General features: G+C 43.6%; 1 protein-coding gene across 2 annotated transcripts in view; it reads right to left on the reverse strand.

Annotated features, from left to right (window-relative positions):
* LOC133366165 (paired box protein Pax-6-like) overlaps window positions 1–14,243 on the reverse strand; it is a 34,626-nt gene extending 20,383 nt beyond the window's left edge. For both annotated transcript variants that reach the window (XM_061588954.1, XM_061588953.1), the window contains exons 1-2: window positions 14,056–14,243; window positions 13,257–13,484 (exon numbers count right to left, since the gene is read on the reverse strand). In XM_061588954.1, coding sequence (XP_061444938.1) covers window positions 13,257–13,371 — 115 coding nt within the window. In that variant the 5' untranslated portion in view covers window positions 13,372–13,484; window positions 14,056–14,243. The remainder of the gene's footprint in view (window positions 1–13,256; window positions 13,485–14,055) is intronic.
* Between the last annotated feature and the right edge of the window lie 932 nt (window positions 14,244–15,175).

Here is a 15,175-nt window from a genome sequence, read left to right on the forward strand (position 1 = left end):
GGCTGTGGTGGGGGGAGAGGTTGAGGAGAGAAGGGAAGTGTGGGGAGGCCATGCACAGTATCTAAAAACAGCACAGATGGAGAGAGAAAGAGGCTGCTTGAAGCACTAGCCAGGCCCATCTCAGTGTGGATGGGTGTCACACAACCCAGAACATCAGGACGGAAGGGGGTGGGGGAGGAGAGAAATGTGTTCAATATGCATTTGAATATGAACTTACCCAATTTGCACTTGCTGAACCACACATGAACCAAAACCCAGCTATCTTTCAGAATTCGCACTTTTCCAAATTATATTTTATTTATTTGTTTATATCCTGCCCTTTCCCCAAAAAGGAGCCCAGGGCGGCAAACAACAGTGATAAAACACTAAAAGCATATATTTTTAAAAACCTTAAAAACGGAACATTTTTGCAAGCATTTTACAAACAATTACAATACAGATGCAGTCCGGGATAAGGTATCTCCCTAAAAGACTTGTTGAAAGAGGAAGATCTTCAGTAGGCACCAAAAAGACAATAGAGACAGTGCCTTCCAGTATTTAATGGGAGAGAATTCCAAAGGTTAGGTGCCACAACACTAAAGGTCTGCTGATAAGAATGGTGTCTGCAGGTGCAGGGGGCCCTCACCTGCAGAGCTCAGTGACTGACTGGGTATATGAGGGGTAAGATGATCTTTCAGGTATCCTGGTCCCAAGCTGTAAAGGTGTTTTACCAGCACCTTGAACTTAAGCAAGGAATTTTGCAATGCATTTCTCTAACCAAAAAGCATGTATTAGGGGACAGTGTGCATGACAATGCATGTATTAGTGGAAACAATGTACAAAAACACATTATGGTTGTGGAAACTGCTTGCAAATGTGGGTATATTTGGAGAAATGCACACAAAAATGTGTATGCATTTTCATGCAGGCTTTTTCTTTAAAAAATAAAGATTGTCTTTTTTTTAAGAGCCAAGGTAGGTGAGGGAGGGGGGATTTGATGGGAGGGGAAAGGTTTAGTTTTGAGGGAAATGTGATTTATGTTTTTTCTTTTTAATGACTGTATTACAGTGGAATATGTTTAACTTTAAAATTTAATAAAAATAAATACAAAAAAAAGATTGCAAACTGGTGAGGAAAAGGGGCAAGCTGAACTTATGATTGGAAAAATTAGAAAATGAGAGAAAAAGAGAAACCAACATTGGCAGATTTGTCTATCCCAGGGTGGGTGGGTGTCCAGTGGACTAAGGGCAGTAGAAGTAGCGTAATAAGGATGGATCCAAAGGGGCATAGACCCGAGGCACCACCTGGGCAAGGCCACAAAATAGGCCACAGAGATCATGCAATATATTTAGAGGTATTAAAATAATATTAAATCACAATGACCTTACAGAATGTTTGGCTATGCTTTTAAGGTAACAGATGAAAAGCCAGATGTTTGCTTCCTGGGAGGCTTAGTGGAGGCAGAAGGCCTGACATGATGCATCTGCTGATGTTCAGTTTTGCTGTTGAACATCACTGGTGGGGAAGGAAAGAATCGGTAACACATGTGAATCAACCACTAATTGGACAGCAGTAGTCACAGAGGGTTGTTGCTTTGCCCCATAGCTTATGAGTTGGCTATATACCAGCAAGCAACAGGAGCAATCTATCTGAATAGAAGGGATGTAGAATTGCAGCATCAATAGCCTTAAGGGAAAATACCTGCCATAAAGCAACCACAGATATTAACAATCACTCCCTATGGGTCTGGTTCCACTCACATATGGTACACAGGCTCTCCCAGAAAGCAGGATGGAACTTCTGAATTTCTGTGGGTATTGGGACCTATGAAAGAATAGTGAGGAAAAAGATGTATATTGTATCTGGTTGTAGAAACAACTAGATACTGCACTGGGTGGCAGAAAAGCTGGGATGGGCACAGGGATTTGGGGCTCTAGATAGGATTGTTCAGTGCTCAAATTACATGAGATGCAGCCCTGCCTGGGTGATGGCAAGCATGTGTGCACAGTGTGCAGGGCATGCACACTGATGCACTAATGCAACAGGTAGGTAACCTTATGTGATAGCCCCCTTAGCTACAGTTTTTGAAAGCTAGAGAACCACATGGTTTAGCTAAAAGTGGGAGAAGTCAGGGGGTTGGGGCTGGGATTTCATTACGGGCCCCTCTACCTTTCCTTCCAATAAGCATTGGGGCTGTTCATCCACCTTCAATATAACAATGCCTCAATACTTATCATTACTAAGCACATTTGCTTCAGCATTAGAAGAAAGGGACACCCTTTCATTGCTGCCAGACACAGATTGCTGGTGCCCAACAACACCAGGAGGCAAATGCTCTAGAGGGACAAGGAATGTGTCAGTGGGATGTGCAGTGTCAAACTCTTAAGGATGCCCCCGCCGCCATCTTGGGTGATGGCAGGCATGCATGCACAACATGCGGGGCATACACACTGATGCACTAATGCAGCAGGTAGGAGAGGCAGACTTATTTAAGCCTGTACCCCTATTAGGGGGTGCCTGGGAGCTCCCACCCTAAGGATCATGTCCTGTCTCTGCTTTCAGAAGTAGTATGCCTCGGAACGCCAGTTGCTGAGAACTGCAAGTGAGGAGAGTACTGTTGCACTCAGCTTCTGCTTTTGGGCTTTACATAGACTTGACCACTGTGGAACAGGATGCTAGACCAGATGGGCCTTTGGCCTATTATCTAGCAGAGCCGTTCTTATACAAATGCCACAGAACAATATCTTTTCCATCACAAAGAAGAGGGTTGTTTCATCTAGCCTGTGAAAGAAATCTCTTTCTATAGTCTATGATATAAAGCTAAGGACTTTGGAGGAGATCTCTATGCAACAGGAGCTGTTCAGAGGCTGACTCCTTAGATCATTCATGGGGCTGCCCAAACTACTTTCTTGGGTTTATGGAGAAAGGCTTATGCATCACTCTGCCCCTGTCTCAAGTGTGATCATTTACATGTTAGACATACTCACTCACCGCCACATGTTGGACATAATGTGTAAGTGATGCATAGGTGCATATATATCCAGAAGAGGTATGTCCATTCATCTGCTCTCCTTCCCTGACAAAATTGGGCAAAGGACCGCTGATTATTGGGCATGCCTTCATTGGAATCTATGCATACACATGCCACTTTGTGTGCAATGCATGCAGGCAAGTTGGGCCTGGATCCAGGAAGATCAGAAACTGTTTTACACCATTGGGCCTTCTAGCTCATTGTCTACACTGACTGGCAGTGAGTTTCTAGGGTTTCAGATCGGGGGCATTCCTAACCCTACCTGGAGATACTAGGGGCTGAACCTGGGACCTTCTGCATGCAAAGCAGATACTCTACCACTGAGTGACAGCCCTTCCTCATATAGACAGGGCAGGCAAAGGCAAATGAGGCCTGGGGGTTCAAGGCACTTGCAATTTTACTATCCCATCACACATTCCTTCTTCCACGGAATTTGCCCAACATGGGTGTAGGGCCCTTGCAAACCTCCCTAAGTCCCACAAGCAGCCAGTAGAGCCTTCAGAAGCAGAAATCTCTCCCCTTGTCTGCAGTTTGTGGAGGTCAAATTATAATAAAAAATGATGTTGGGTAAAAGGGCACTCCTCCCTTAAGCAGGGATTTTTGGGTAACCCAGAAGTTGGCGGCAGGGGCAGTGGTGGAATCAAGAGTGCCCTTAGCTCTAAGGATGGACAAATCTGTTAATTTCAGTTTCTCTCAGTTGCTCATTCGTTCATCCTTAAATTCAGTTCTCCACATTTCTGCATCAGTTTGTGATTTTTTTAAGTTGTTATAAAAGCTCAGCAGCATTTCAGTGCACATTGTCTCTAATACAGTGAAAGCTTGTTATGACACAGGGGACGGGGCACAAATGATGCACCCACATTATAGGGTTCCACATTATAATGAAAACTGCTGTACTATATATAGTATTTTACTCAGGGTACATTGTCATACCCACAGTATATCCAAATCCGTGGTACAGCAAGAAATGTTTTACCAAGCTTCCACTGTATACACACTTCTGCAAGCAACGTAATGCATTTTTGCACGTTATTTTCACTTATACGCATTTTATGCACACTTTCCCCCTAATATATGAACTTTTGCTCACAGGATTTGTTTGGAGAACTAGAACTACATCACAAAAGTGCAAATTTCTAGCTGTGTTTTGGTTTGCAAATCATTTTGGTAAAGTGCAAATTAGGTCATTTTGTATTAAAATGTGAACTGAGCCAAATTCCTTCCTCATCCCTACCCAGCACTGATATTTGACACAAGGTGGAGGCAGGGCAAAGTGCCCTCTGGTAGGCTCCATCCTCTGTTGATGGTACTGTTGGGCTTACCTGGCAGTGGGAGTGAGCAGCAGCAGCAATTATCTGAGCAGCACTGGGTGGTTGGCTTTAGCCACCTTTTACACTTCCCACAAAGTCCTGGAGTGACACTGCTTTGGGGGAAATTTAAATAGTGACTCAACCCAAGGCAGGTGTCAGTCAGTGGGCCATCCCAGGACACTGGGCTCTGGCAACAGCCCAAGGATGCCTGGCACTGATGCCAGCCCTGGATGTAGAGCAAACAGTCCTGATTGGTTGGAAGTGGCAGTGGGCTGGCCTTCTCAGCCAAGTCAAGGGATTTATGGTAAGGGACATGGAGGAACTCACACCTCCCTTGACTGCTGTCTCTACTTGTTACTTATAACAAAAACCAGAGCATGTGTGACCTGAAAAAGGGGAAAGCCACAACTGAGAAACAGTTTGGAGGATGAAAAGGGTTAAGAAAACAAGCACACATCCTGCCACTTCTCCACTCTGTATTGCTTTCTCTTAAAGCTGCTTTTTAAAAGATATATATATATCTCTCTCATTCACACACACTCACTCACTCACTCACTCACACACACACACACACACACACACACACGGGGGGGGAGAGAGAGAGAGGGGCTTTGTTAGACATATTTTCAGGTATTAAAGCTAAGCAGGCTCATGTCTGGTCAGTGCCTGGATGGGACACCGCCTAGAAACCATATGTAAGCCGCCTTGGGTTTCAATCATGAAAAGAAAGGCAGGGTATAAATGTAATAAATAAATAATAAATGCCCCCTTTAGAAATCACACCTTAACGTGGTGAGGGGGGTTAAGAGCGTTGAAGAAGCTGAGAGCAATGCCGTCAGGAGTCTAGACCAAGAGGCTAGACTCCTACCAGGGGCACCCAAGGCAGAATAGTCAAAGCTGAGACACCAGACTAAGATGCATCCAAACTCAGAGGAAGGCAATGGTAAACCACCTCTGAATACCTCTTACCACGAAAACCCTATGAACAGAGTGTCCAAAATGCAACACGAGATAGTGCTGGAAGATGAGACCCCCAGGTCAGAAGGCACTCAACAAGCTACTGGGGAAGAACAATGGACAAGCACGAGTAGCACTGCGACTAATGACGCATCTGGGTCAAAGCCAAAACGAAACCCAGAGGCTGATGCACACAGATGCAAAAGGAAAGTCCAGAGTTGTACAATGCACACAATAGGAACATGGAGTGTGAGAAGGATGAACCAGGGAAAGTTAGAAATTGTCAAGCAAGAAATGGAACGCATCAACATTACAATACTTGGCATAAGTGAATTAAAATGGACAGGAATGGGACATTTTCAATCGGGCAACTACAAAATATTTTATGCAGGAAATGAGAAATTAAGAAATGGGGTTGCTTTAATAGTGAGAAGTGATACGGCAAAAGCAATTAGGAGCTACAACACAAAGTCTGAGCAAGTTATATCAATGATATTAAATGGGAAACCTATTAACATAGCCATCATCCAAGTCTACGCTCCAACAGCAAACACAGAAGAAGAATTGGAGAGATTTTACACAGAAGTACAGGAGGAAATTGATTACACACCAAAACAAGATGTGATGATAATCATGGAGGACTGGAATGCAAAAGTAGGGAACAGAGAAGAACTGGGAATTGTGGGGAAATGGGGCTTAGGAAACAGAAATGAAACAGGAGACTTACTGAATTCTGTGAAGCCAATAATTTATTTCTGGTGAACACTTTTTTTGAGCAGCCGAAAAGACTACTGTACACGTGGATGTCACCAAATGGTCAATATAGGAATCAAATTGATTATATAATTGGTAGCAGAAGATGGAGAAGTTCCATACTTTCTGTGAAAACAAGACCAGGAGCAGACTGCAGTACAGATCATGAACTGGTCGTATCAAAAATCAGAGTAAAGCTAAAGAAGAACAACAAAGCAATCATAATGCCAAAATACAATAACATTCCAGAAGAATATAAAGATCAAATAAGGAACAGGTTTGAGGCTTTAAACTTAGTTGACAGAGAACCAGAAGAACTATGGAGTGAAGTCAGAGACATTATCAGGAAAGAATGCAAAAAGACAATACCTCTAGTTAAAAAGAGAGAAAGACCTGAATGGATGACTGAAGAAACTCTTAAAATGGTTAAAGAGAGAAGGAAAGCAAATGCAAGAAGAGATAGAAACATGGTTAGTACCCTAAATGCAACAATACAGCGACTAGTACATAGGGACAAGGAGAACTATTACAATAGTTACTGTATAGAAATAGAAGAGGACAACAAAAAGGGAAGAACAAAAGCCCTATTCCAAAAGATTAGAGAAATGAAAGGGAAATTTAAACAAAGAGTAGGGATGTTGAATAATTAACAGGGGAACACACTGACTGACCGAGATGAAATAAAAGGAAGATGGAAGCATTACACAGAAGAACTCTATAAAAGAGATGCCAGGATGACAGATTCATTCACGGAGGAACCATATGATGAAGAACCAGAAATTTTAGAATGTGAAGTGAAAGCTGCTCTTAAAATACTTGGAAGAAACAAATCACCAGGAATAGATGGCATACCAATACAGTTGCTACAAGCTACTGAGACTGAATCTGTCCAAATATTGATGCTTTAAAAGAAATGGGGGTGCCACAGCATCTGATTGTCCTGATGCGCAACCTATACTCTGGACAAGAGGCTACTGTAAGGACAGAATATGGAGAAACCGATTGGTTCCCAATCGCAAAGGGTGTGAGACAGGGGTGTATTTTATCACCCTATTTGTTTAATCTATATGTCGAACATATCGTACAGAAAGCGGGATTGGACCAAGATGAAGGAGGTGTGAAAATTGGAGGGAGAAATATCAATAATTGAAGATATGCAGATGATACCATACTACTAGCAGAAACCAGTAATGATTTGAAACGAATGCTGATGAAAGTTAAAGAGGAAAGCACAAAAGCAGGACTACAGCTGAACATCAAAAAGACTAAAGTAATAACAGAAAATTTATGTAACTTTAAAGTTGACAATGAGGACATTTAACTTGTCAAGGATTATCAGTACCTTGGCACAGTCATTAACCAAAATGGAGACAATAGTCAAGAAATCAGAAGAAGGCTAGGACTGGGGAGGGCAGCTGTGAGAGAACTAGAAAAGGTCTTCAAATGCAAAGATGTATCACTGAACACTAACATCAGGATCATTCAGACCATGGTATTCCCGGTGTCTATGTATGGATGTGAAAGTTGGACAGTGAAAAAAGCAGGTAAGAGAAAAATAAACTCATTTGAAATGTGGTGTTGGAGGAGAGCTTTGCGCATACCATGGACTGCGAAAGAGACAAATAATTAGATGTTAGAACAAATTAAACCAGAACTGTCACTAGAAGCTAGAATGATGAAACTGAGGTTATCATACTTTGGACACATCACGAGAAGACAGGATTCACTAGAAAAGACAATAATGCTGGAAAAAAACAGAAGGGAGTAGAAAAAGAGGAAGGCCAAACAAGAGATGGACAGATTCCACAAAGGACGCCACAGACCTGAACTTACAAGATCTGAACAGGGTGGTTCATGACAGATGCTGTTGGAGGTCACTGATTCATAGGGTCTCCATGTCAGGCTTAGGTGGGCAACACAGCCATTTCCAGACAGGACGGTAGGAGTTAAGGGAAGAGTGAAGCCGTTAATTAACAGCACTTGGCAGAAACGCCCAAGGTCAGGCTGCAGCTGTAACTGATAAGTGAAGCAGCAATAAAAAGGCTTCAATGAGCACACAGAGGTGTGGGGGTAATAGGAAAGCATTATAGAGTTGGTTGGTGAACAAGAGATCAAGCACGGTGTGAAAACAGTAAAGTTTTGTTTACTTAAAGACTTGGCTGATGGTCTATTATTTCGGTCGGCGACTGGCACTGATAAGCAAGCTAAAACGCTACTGGACTCTACTGGTTATACTGGTAAATTGGTGCTGCACTCTACAAGGGTTATGGGCCCAATTCCAAACCAGTAACACCCAGTTAAAACCAGTGAGCAAGCTTGTGCTACGCCGGACAACCAAAGGAAGCTGAGCCGGAGAGCTGGTGAGCTGTGGGAGAGCGGCAAAGCAGAGATAGAGAACCGTGTTGCCTGGAAACCAAAGTGATAAGAGGTCTGCAAGAATGACTGGAGTAACTTTGGCTGGCATTCCACTGGAACGTCTCTCTGAACGAAATTACTCATGCTGGCGGCAGCGGATGCAAGCCTATCTAAACAGAGAAGATTTATGGAAGGTAATTGACCAACAACCCCCCTCCGTTCCACCACCTGCTGAATGGCTACGCTTGGATGAAAGAGCGAAGTCATTAATTATCTTGGCTGTTGGAGACTCGCAACTACTGCTTCTAAGAGGTAAAGAAACTGCTAAAGAAATGTGGACTGCTTTAAGAGCATATTATGTTCAAGAAACAGCTAGCAGTAGAATAAGTCTTGCGAGAAAACTATACAGAATGCAGCTAACTGACGAAGTAACTATGTCAGAACACTTAATGAACATTACAAGCCTGTTTGTAGAATTACAAGAAAGGGGAGTGGAACACTCTGAAACGCAGCAGATCTATATCACTCTTTCAACACTTAATGACTCTTGGAATCCTGTTATCAGCGCACTTGAAGCGATGCCCGATTCTGGACTTTCGTTTCGATATGTTGCAGACAAACTAAAGCAAGAGTGGGAGAGAAGAAAACAAACAAAACAAAGGCAAGAGGGACGGAACGAAAGGAGTGAAAGAAAAGAAAAGACTGAGATAAAGGCTTTTGGGACTAAAGCTTGTTACAACTGCGGCTCCTTGCATCATTTAAGGCGGGACTGTGACTTACTGAGAAGGAGGAGGGATGGAAGAAAACCCTCACACGTGCAGTTGGTGAGTGCAAAGACAAAGAATGAAAAAGACTTTGTTAACAGAGACAATAGTTTGTGGGTCCTGGACTCAGGTTCCACCCATTCACTGATAAAAGATAAAAGTCTATTTAAAACAATGGTGCCAGCTAATGAAGACGTGAGTTTAGCTGATGGCACTAAACAACAGGTGATGGGTAAGGATACTGTACAGTTATGTGCTTTACAAACAATAATGACAAATGTTTTATTTGTGCCTAATTTAACTAACAACATTCTGTCAGTTTCAAAACTATTGCAAATGAATTATAGTGTGTTATTTAGTAACAAGAAATGTGAAATAATGAAAAAGGGAAAGGTGTGTTTACAAGGAAGTCTGGTGAAATCATTGTTTCACCTTAGACCAGGCGCCATGAGGCGTGGTGGTACTATACATAAAACAGAAATAAGAAACAGCATAACCACGTCCACACAGACACTCCCGTTAGCGGCCCCAAGGGCTTTTACTGCAAACATAACTGCAATGGATGAGCGTCTGAAGGAGCCCTCTTGCTTTAATGACATAAGAGATTTGCCAGAGCATGAACAGAGCAATTGGTTCTCTGCTATGCAAGAGGAGCTTGAGGCTATAAACAAGAATAACACGTTGACATTAGGTGATTTGCCTCCTGACAGGAAAGCCATCGGGTGCAAGTGGGTCTTTAAAAAGAAAAGAGCTAGCACAGGAAAGGTGCAGCGATACAGGGCACGCCTGGTAGCAAAGGGTTACACGCAGAGATATGGCACTGATTACGATGAGGTATTTGCGCCAGTAATTAAGCATGAATCAATGAGACTGATGTTGAAACTGGCTGCAGTGAGAAGTATGCAAGTGTTCCACTATGACATCAGTACTGCATTTTTACATGGCACGTTACACGAAGATATTTATATGGAACAACCCCCAGGATTTGTTATAGAGCCAGGCAAGGTGTGTAAGCTTCATAAGTCGTTGTATGGACTGTTAAGGATAATTTGTGATCCTCTATGTGATACTACAGTTCACTTCGGCTAACATCAGTTTGGGGCTTTCTGGGAAATAGAACCAAAGTGGCCTTTATTTGATTCTGATATAAAATGTCGGTTTATTTCCTGGTGACCTGACCCTTACCTACATTCCAGTGGCTCGCATAATAAAAGCCGGTTTAAGCTGGAAACTTCCCTGCTCTGCATTTCTTTTATCACAATCATGTAACCTTGCTTATTGTTGCTAATGTGCCTTTACACAAGAATGTCAAATGCTGTTCCTATGCCCCTCATATCCTTGACTTGTTCTATTCCTTTGATATGCAAGCGAAGCAATATCATGACTATTTCTAGTTTATAGGGGGCGCCCGGTTGCAGCTGGGCCTCCCCTGCATAACTGTCTTTGTCTACTGTTACTTGGTGCTTATCTCAAGGACATGCGAAATAGGCAGACACGAAGTCTGGAAGATAGTCTTGATGTTTCCAATTGTGCCCCCTTTCCTGTACCCCTTTACCTCCTTTCATATGCTCCTGTAACTGTAATTATTGGTAACTGTTCCCTTTGTTTTTATGACGTATACCCGATATTGTAAACTTCGGGGTAAGCCTATATATACTCTGGCATCCAAATAAACGGGGTTCCCATGCTCGCAGGCTTTGGCGTGTAAGTATTGGGTCCCCTTTGCAAAGGCTTTCTTTTGTGTGTTACTTGGTCTCTGACAGTGGGTTCATTTGCACCCAGCTCCGCACTCTTCCCGGGTGTAATAAGAGAGTTGGGGAGACAGGGCGGCTTGCGTGTTGGGTTTGGACCTAACAGGACTGAAACAAAGTGCCAGATGCTGGAACATTAAAATAGATGAAGTGTTACAATCCATGGGATTCAAAAAATGTATTGCAGATGCATGTGTATACGTTAAAAACCAGGAAAATAACCAAACGTTTTGTACTGTCTATGTTGATGACATCCTGTACCTGTTCAATAACAATAAGGATGAGGAATTATTTTATGACACCTTGACAAAACACGTGGACACTAAAAGATTGGGTGCAGTTCAGCATTATTTAGGCACTGACATTAAACGGCATGAGGACGGTAGTTTTACTCTAAGCCAAGGAAGTAAAATAGCGCAGCTGTTGGAAGCCTCTGATATGTTAGAATGTAAGCCAGTGAAAACACCAATGACTGTAGGTTTCCAACAGGAAGCAACTGACACACTATACGAGAAGCCTGAACTATATAGACAACTCATTGGAAAATTGCAATATTTAGTGAAGGTCACAAGACCTGACATATGTAATGCTGTTGGGATACTCAGCAGAAGGGTAGAAAGTCCCTCTGAACGTGATTGGCAAGGACTAAAACGGGTGATGAGATACCTGAAAGGCACCAATAACAGGGGTATAAGGCTGACCACACAGAAAACAGATGGCATAGAATGTTACGTTGATGCAGACCATGCAGGAGACCCGTCTAGCTGAAAATCCACATCTGGTATGGTTGTGCTCCTGCATGGATCTGTTATTGACTGGCATAGCAGAAGACAAGCAGTCATAGCTATTTCAAGCTCTGAAGCAGAATACGTGAGCTTATCCACTGCTTGTAACGAACTTACGTGGTTTGCGCATCTGTTACAGGAAATACACATGGAAATAAAGATCCCGATTAGAGTGTTTGAGGATAATCAGACATGCATCAGAATGGCTATGTCAGAATCACACACAAAGAGAACTAAACACATAAGCGTACACTATCACCATGTTCGTGAGTGCGTGCAACAGGGATTCATTGAGCTGCAATACTGCAATACAGACTAAATGCTAGCAGATATTATGACAAAGCCTGTGCCTGAAGAAAAGTATAAACGAATGTTGGAATTGCTTAACATGCCTGAAGACTGTACAAATGTAAAAATGTAAAGCAATGTAACTTTGAAAACTGTATACTTGTACACGCAATGGATTGTAACTCACGATGTCTGTCTGGAAGGTGGGGGCTGTCAGGCTTAGGTGGGCAACACAGCCATTTCCAGACAGGACGGTAGGAGTTAAGGGAAGAGTGAAGCCGTTAATTAACAGCACTTGGCAGAAACGCCCAAGGTCAGGCTGCAGCTGTAACTGATAAGTGAAGCAGCAATAAAAAGGCTTCAATGAGCACACAGAGGTGTGGGGGTAATAGGAAAGCATTATAGAGTTGGTTGGTGAGCAAGAGACCGAGCACGGTGAAAACAGTAAAGTTTTGTTTTCTTAAAGACTTGGCTGATGGTCTATTATTTCGGTCGGCAACTGGCACTGATAAGCAAGCTAAAATGCTACTGGACTCTACTGGTTATACTGGTAAATTGGTGCTGCACTCTACACTCCATAAGTCATAATTGACTTGAAGGCACATAACAACAACAAATAATAAATAATTTAGCTAACCTAGGGATGGGGAACCTGTGCCACTCCAGATGTTCTTGGACTCCAGCTCCCATCAGCCACAGCCAGCATGGCCAATAATCTGAGATAATTGGAGCTGGAGTTCAGCAACTTCTGGAGGGCCACAGGTTCCTCATGCTTGAACTAGCTCCTAGGGAAACCCGCCTCATGAGTAATGGTTAAGAAATAGCAGAATACAGGACATAGAATAATGGGCTCAAGTTAAAGGAAGCCAAACTTCAGAAAAACTTCCCAACTGTTACAGCGGTATGGCAATGGAACCAATGACCTAGGGAGGTGGTGGGCTCTCCAACACTGGAGGCATTCAAGAGGCAGCTGGACAGCCACCTGTCAGGTATGTTTTAACTTTCCTGCACTGAGCAGGGGGTTGGACTCGAGGGCCTTAGAGGCCCCTTCTAACTCTACTATTGTATGATTCTCTTAATATTTGTATGTATCTGTGTGTGCAGTGAAGCTCACTGCATGATCTTGGGCCACTCCCTATCTCTCACCCCAGCCTACCTGCCACAGTTGTTGTGAGGGCTGAATTAGGAGGGAAGAAACATTTTAAACTGCCTTGAGCTCCTTAGAAAAGAGCCCACATAGGAGCATAATACATAGATATTGATAGTAATATACAGATACATACCAAGGTTGGGTGGTCCTGTCAGCAAACTGTCTTGATACCACTCTTGGCGACCACCCCATGCACTGTTCTCTATGTTCAGCATTCTGCTCTTCTCAAACATGCCATCCACCCCCATGTAATGGAGCTGAAGGCCAGAGGGGCAGGGAGAAGAGAAGTGGGGCTAGTGGAGGGATGCCCCCCACCTGGAGGGATACGATCTACAGGGCACACGCCCAGCTCCTGATTAACCTGAAAGACACAGCAAGAGAGAAACAATCAACAGACACTGAATGCAAAAGAAGAGATGCACACAGCTTCCAGGTGGGAGGTCTAGAAGTCAAAGGTCAGCTCCTCTCCCCGGAGGCTTACCCACACATTCAGTGCCTTCAGCATACAAAGAGTTTTACCATCCTTATCAGTCTACACACACACCCCAAGAGACTGAGAGCCGGTGCTGGTGTAGTGGTTAGAGGGTTGGTTTAGGACCTGGGGAGATCCAAGTTCAAATGTTAGCTGTGGAGGTCACTCACAGGGTGACACTGGGCCAGTTACTAGCCCTCAGTTTAACCTGCCTCACAGACTTGATGTGAGGGGAAAATGAGGGGAAAAAGCCACAAGTCCTGTGTTGAACTCCTTGGAAGAAAGACAGGATGCAACAAGTAATAATAAAGTCTTTGTTATGTCCCTTTGCAGACCAGAGAGCAAGGCAGAAAGAGAGCAATTCTGCCACAGAGGAGGATCTGAACTCAAGATTACCAAATTCAAGCCCAACAATAAAACCCACTGGGCAGCACCAGCTGCGTTGAGCATCAGCACTTACTTTTGGTCCCCATACTGCAACACGCAGGCACATCATCCTGAATCTCTTGCCTGACCCTGTGGAGGCCAGTTAAGTTGATTATATAGTCATTAACTAAAATAAAAAAGGCTTTAAGCCTGTTTTGCATTGTTCATGCAATGTAACAGAGGTGGGAAGACTCAGACCAAGGAGCTGAATGTGGCCCTCTAGGCCTCTCTGTCTTGGAACTCTCCGCTGGTTACAGCCCCTCTCCAGCCACACCCCTCACTGACCCTGCTTTGCACCCTTGCTGGGTGCTTCTGCCTGGCTGGAATGTGTCCTTGAATTCTGATAATGCCTCTTGCTTCTTTGGATGGATGATACGGAGGGGTGTGTATAGAAACTAGCCTATTATACATAGGTAACATTTACATCCATTGTTTTGCCCACTTTTGTCTCTAGCAAAAGCCCTGCTCACCACTGACACATGGCCTCCAGAAGAGAATGTGGCCCTTGGGCTGAAAAAGACCCGAAAAGACCTGAAAAAATACATAGTTGTGCTAGAAACCAGAAGCTGAGCTTTTGGGGTTAGTTACTGAAATAACTGAGATGCTAGTTGTCTTTCTGTGCTCTGAGCTAGCTGGGCTACGGGGTTGGGGTGGGGAGGCTGAACTGCTGACGCTTTAAGATCTCTGCAACCATCTCAGAGAGCCAGTGTGGTGCAGTGGATAGAGTGTTAGGGTAGAAACCCACTCACTGTTCTGCTGGTTCCAGTGTGTCTCCACCTCTCCTGAAAACGGGGGCACATAATGCTAGGCTGCTTTCACACATGGGGCTGATTGTGTTAAACAGATTTGAAAGTTAGCGCTTGTGTCCTGATTTCTAAAATCCCTTTCATGCTGCAGTACCTGTTGCGTTAAGGAACAGCAGCTTTTTCAGCAGATATACTGGCATTTCATGCAACTGTCTTTCACGCAGCTTGTTTTCATCCCTCACGCATTATACACATGTGCACTGTTCCCCACTGTGTAGGAAGTCTAAGATCTCCTCCCGTCACCATGCAAGCCCTCTCCCTTTAGGATCTGACGTTTTAAATTGTTTTAGTTGTATCAACACAGGAGTGTGTCTAGGAAATGCTGCGGCTATTTGCACCGGTGCCGCA

This window comes from Rhineura floridana, chromosome 11 (assembly GCF_030035675.1).
Source record: "Rhineura floridana isolate rRhiFlo1 chromosome 11, rRhiFlo1.hap2, whole genome shotgun sequence".
Lineage (NCBI taxonomy): Eukaryota > Metazoa > Chordata > Lepidosauria > Squamata > Rhineuridae > Rhineura > Rhineura floridana.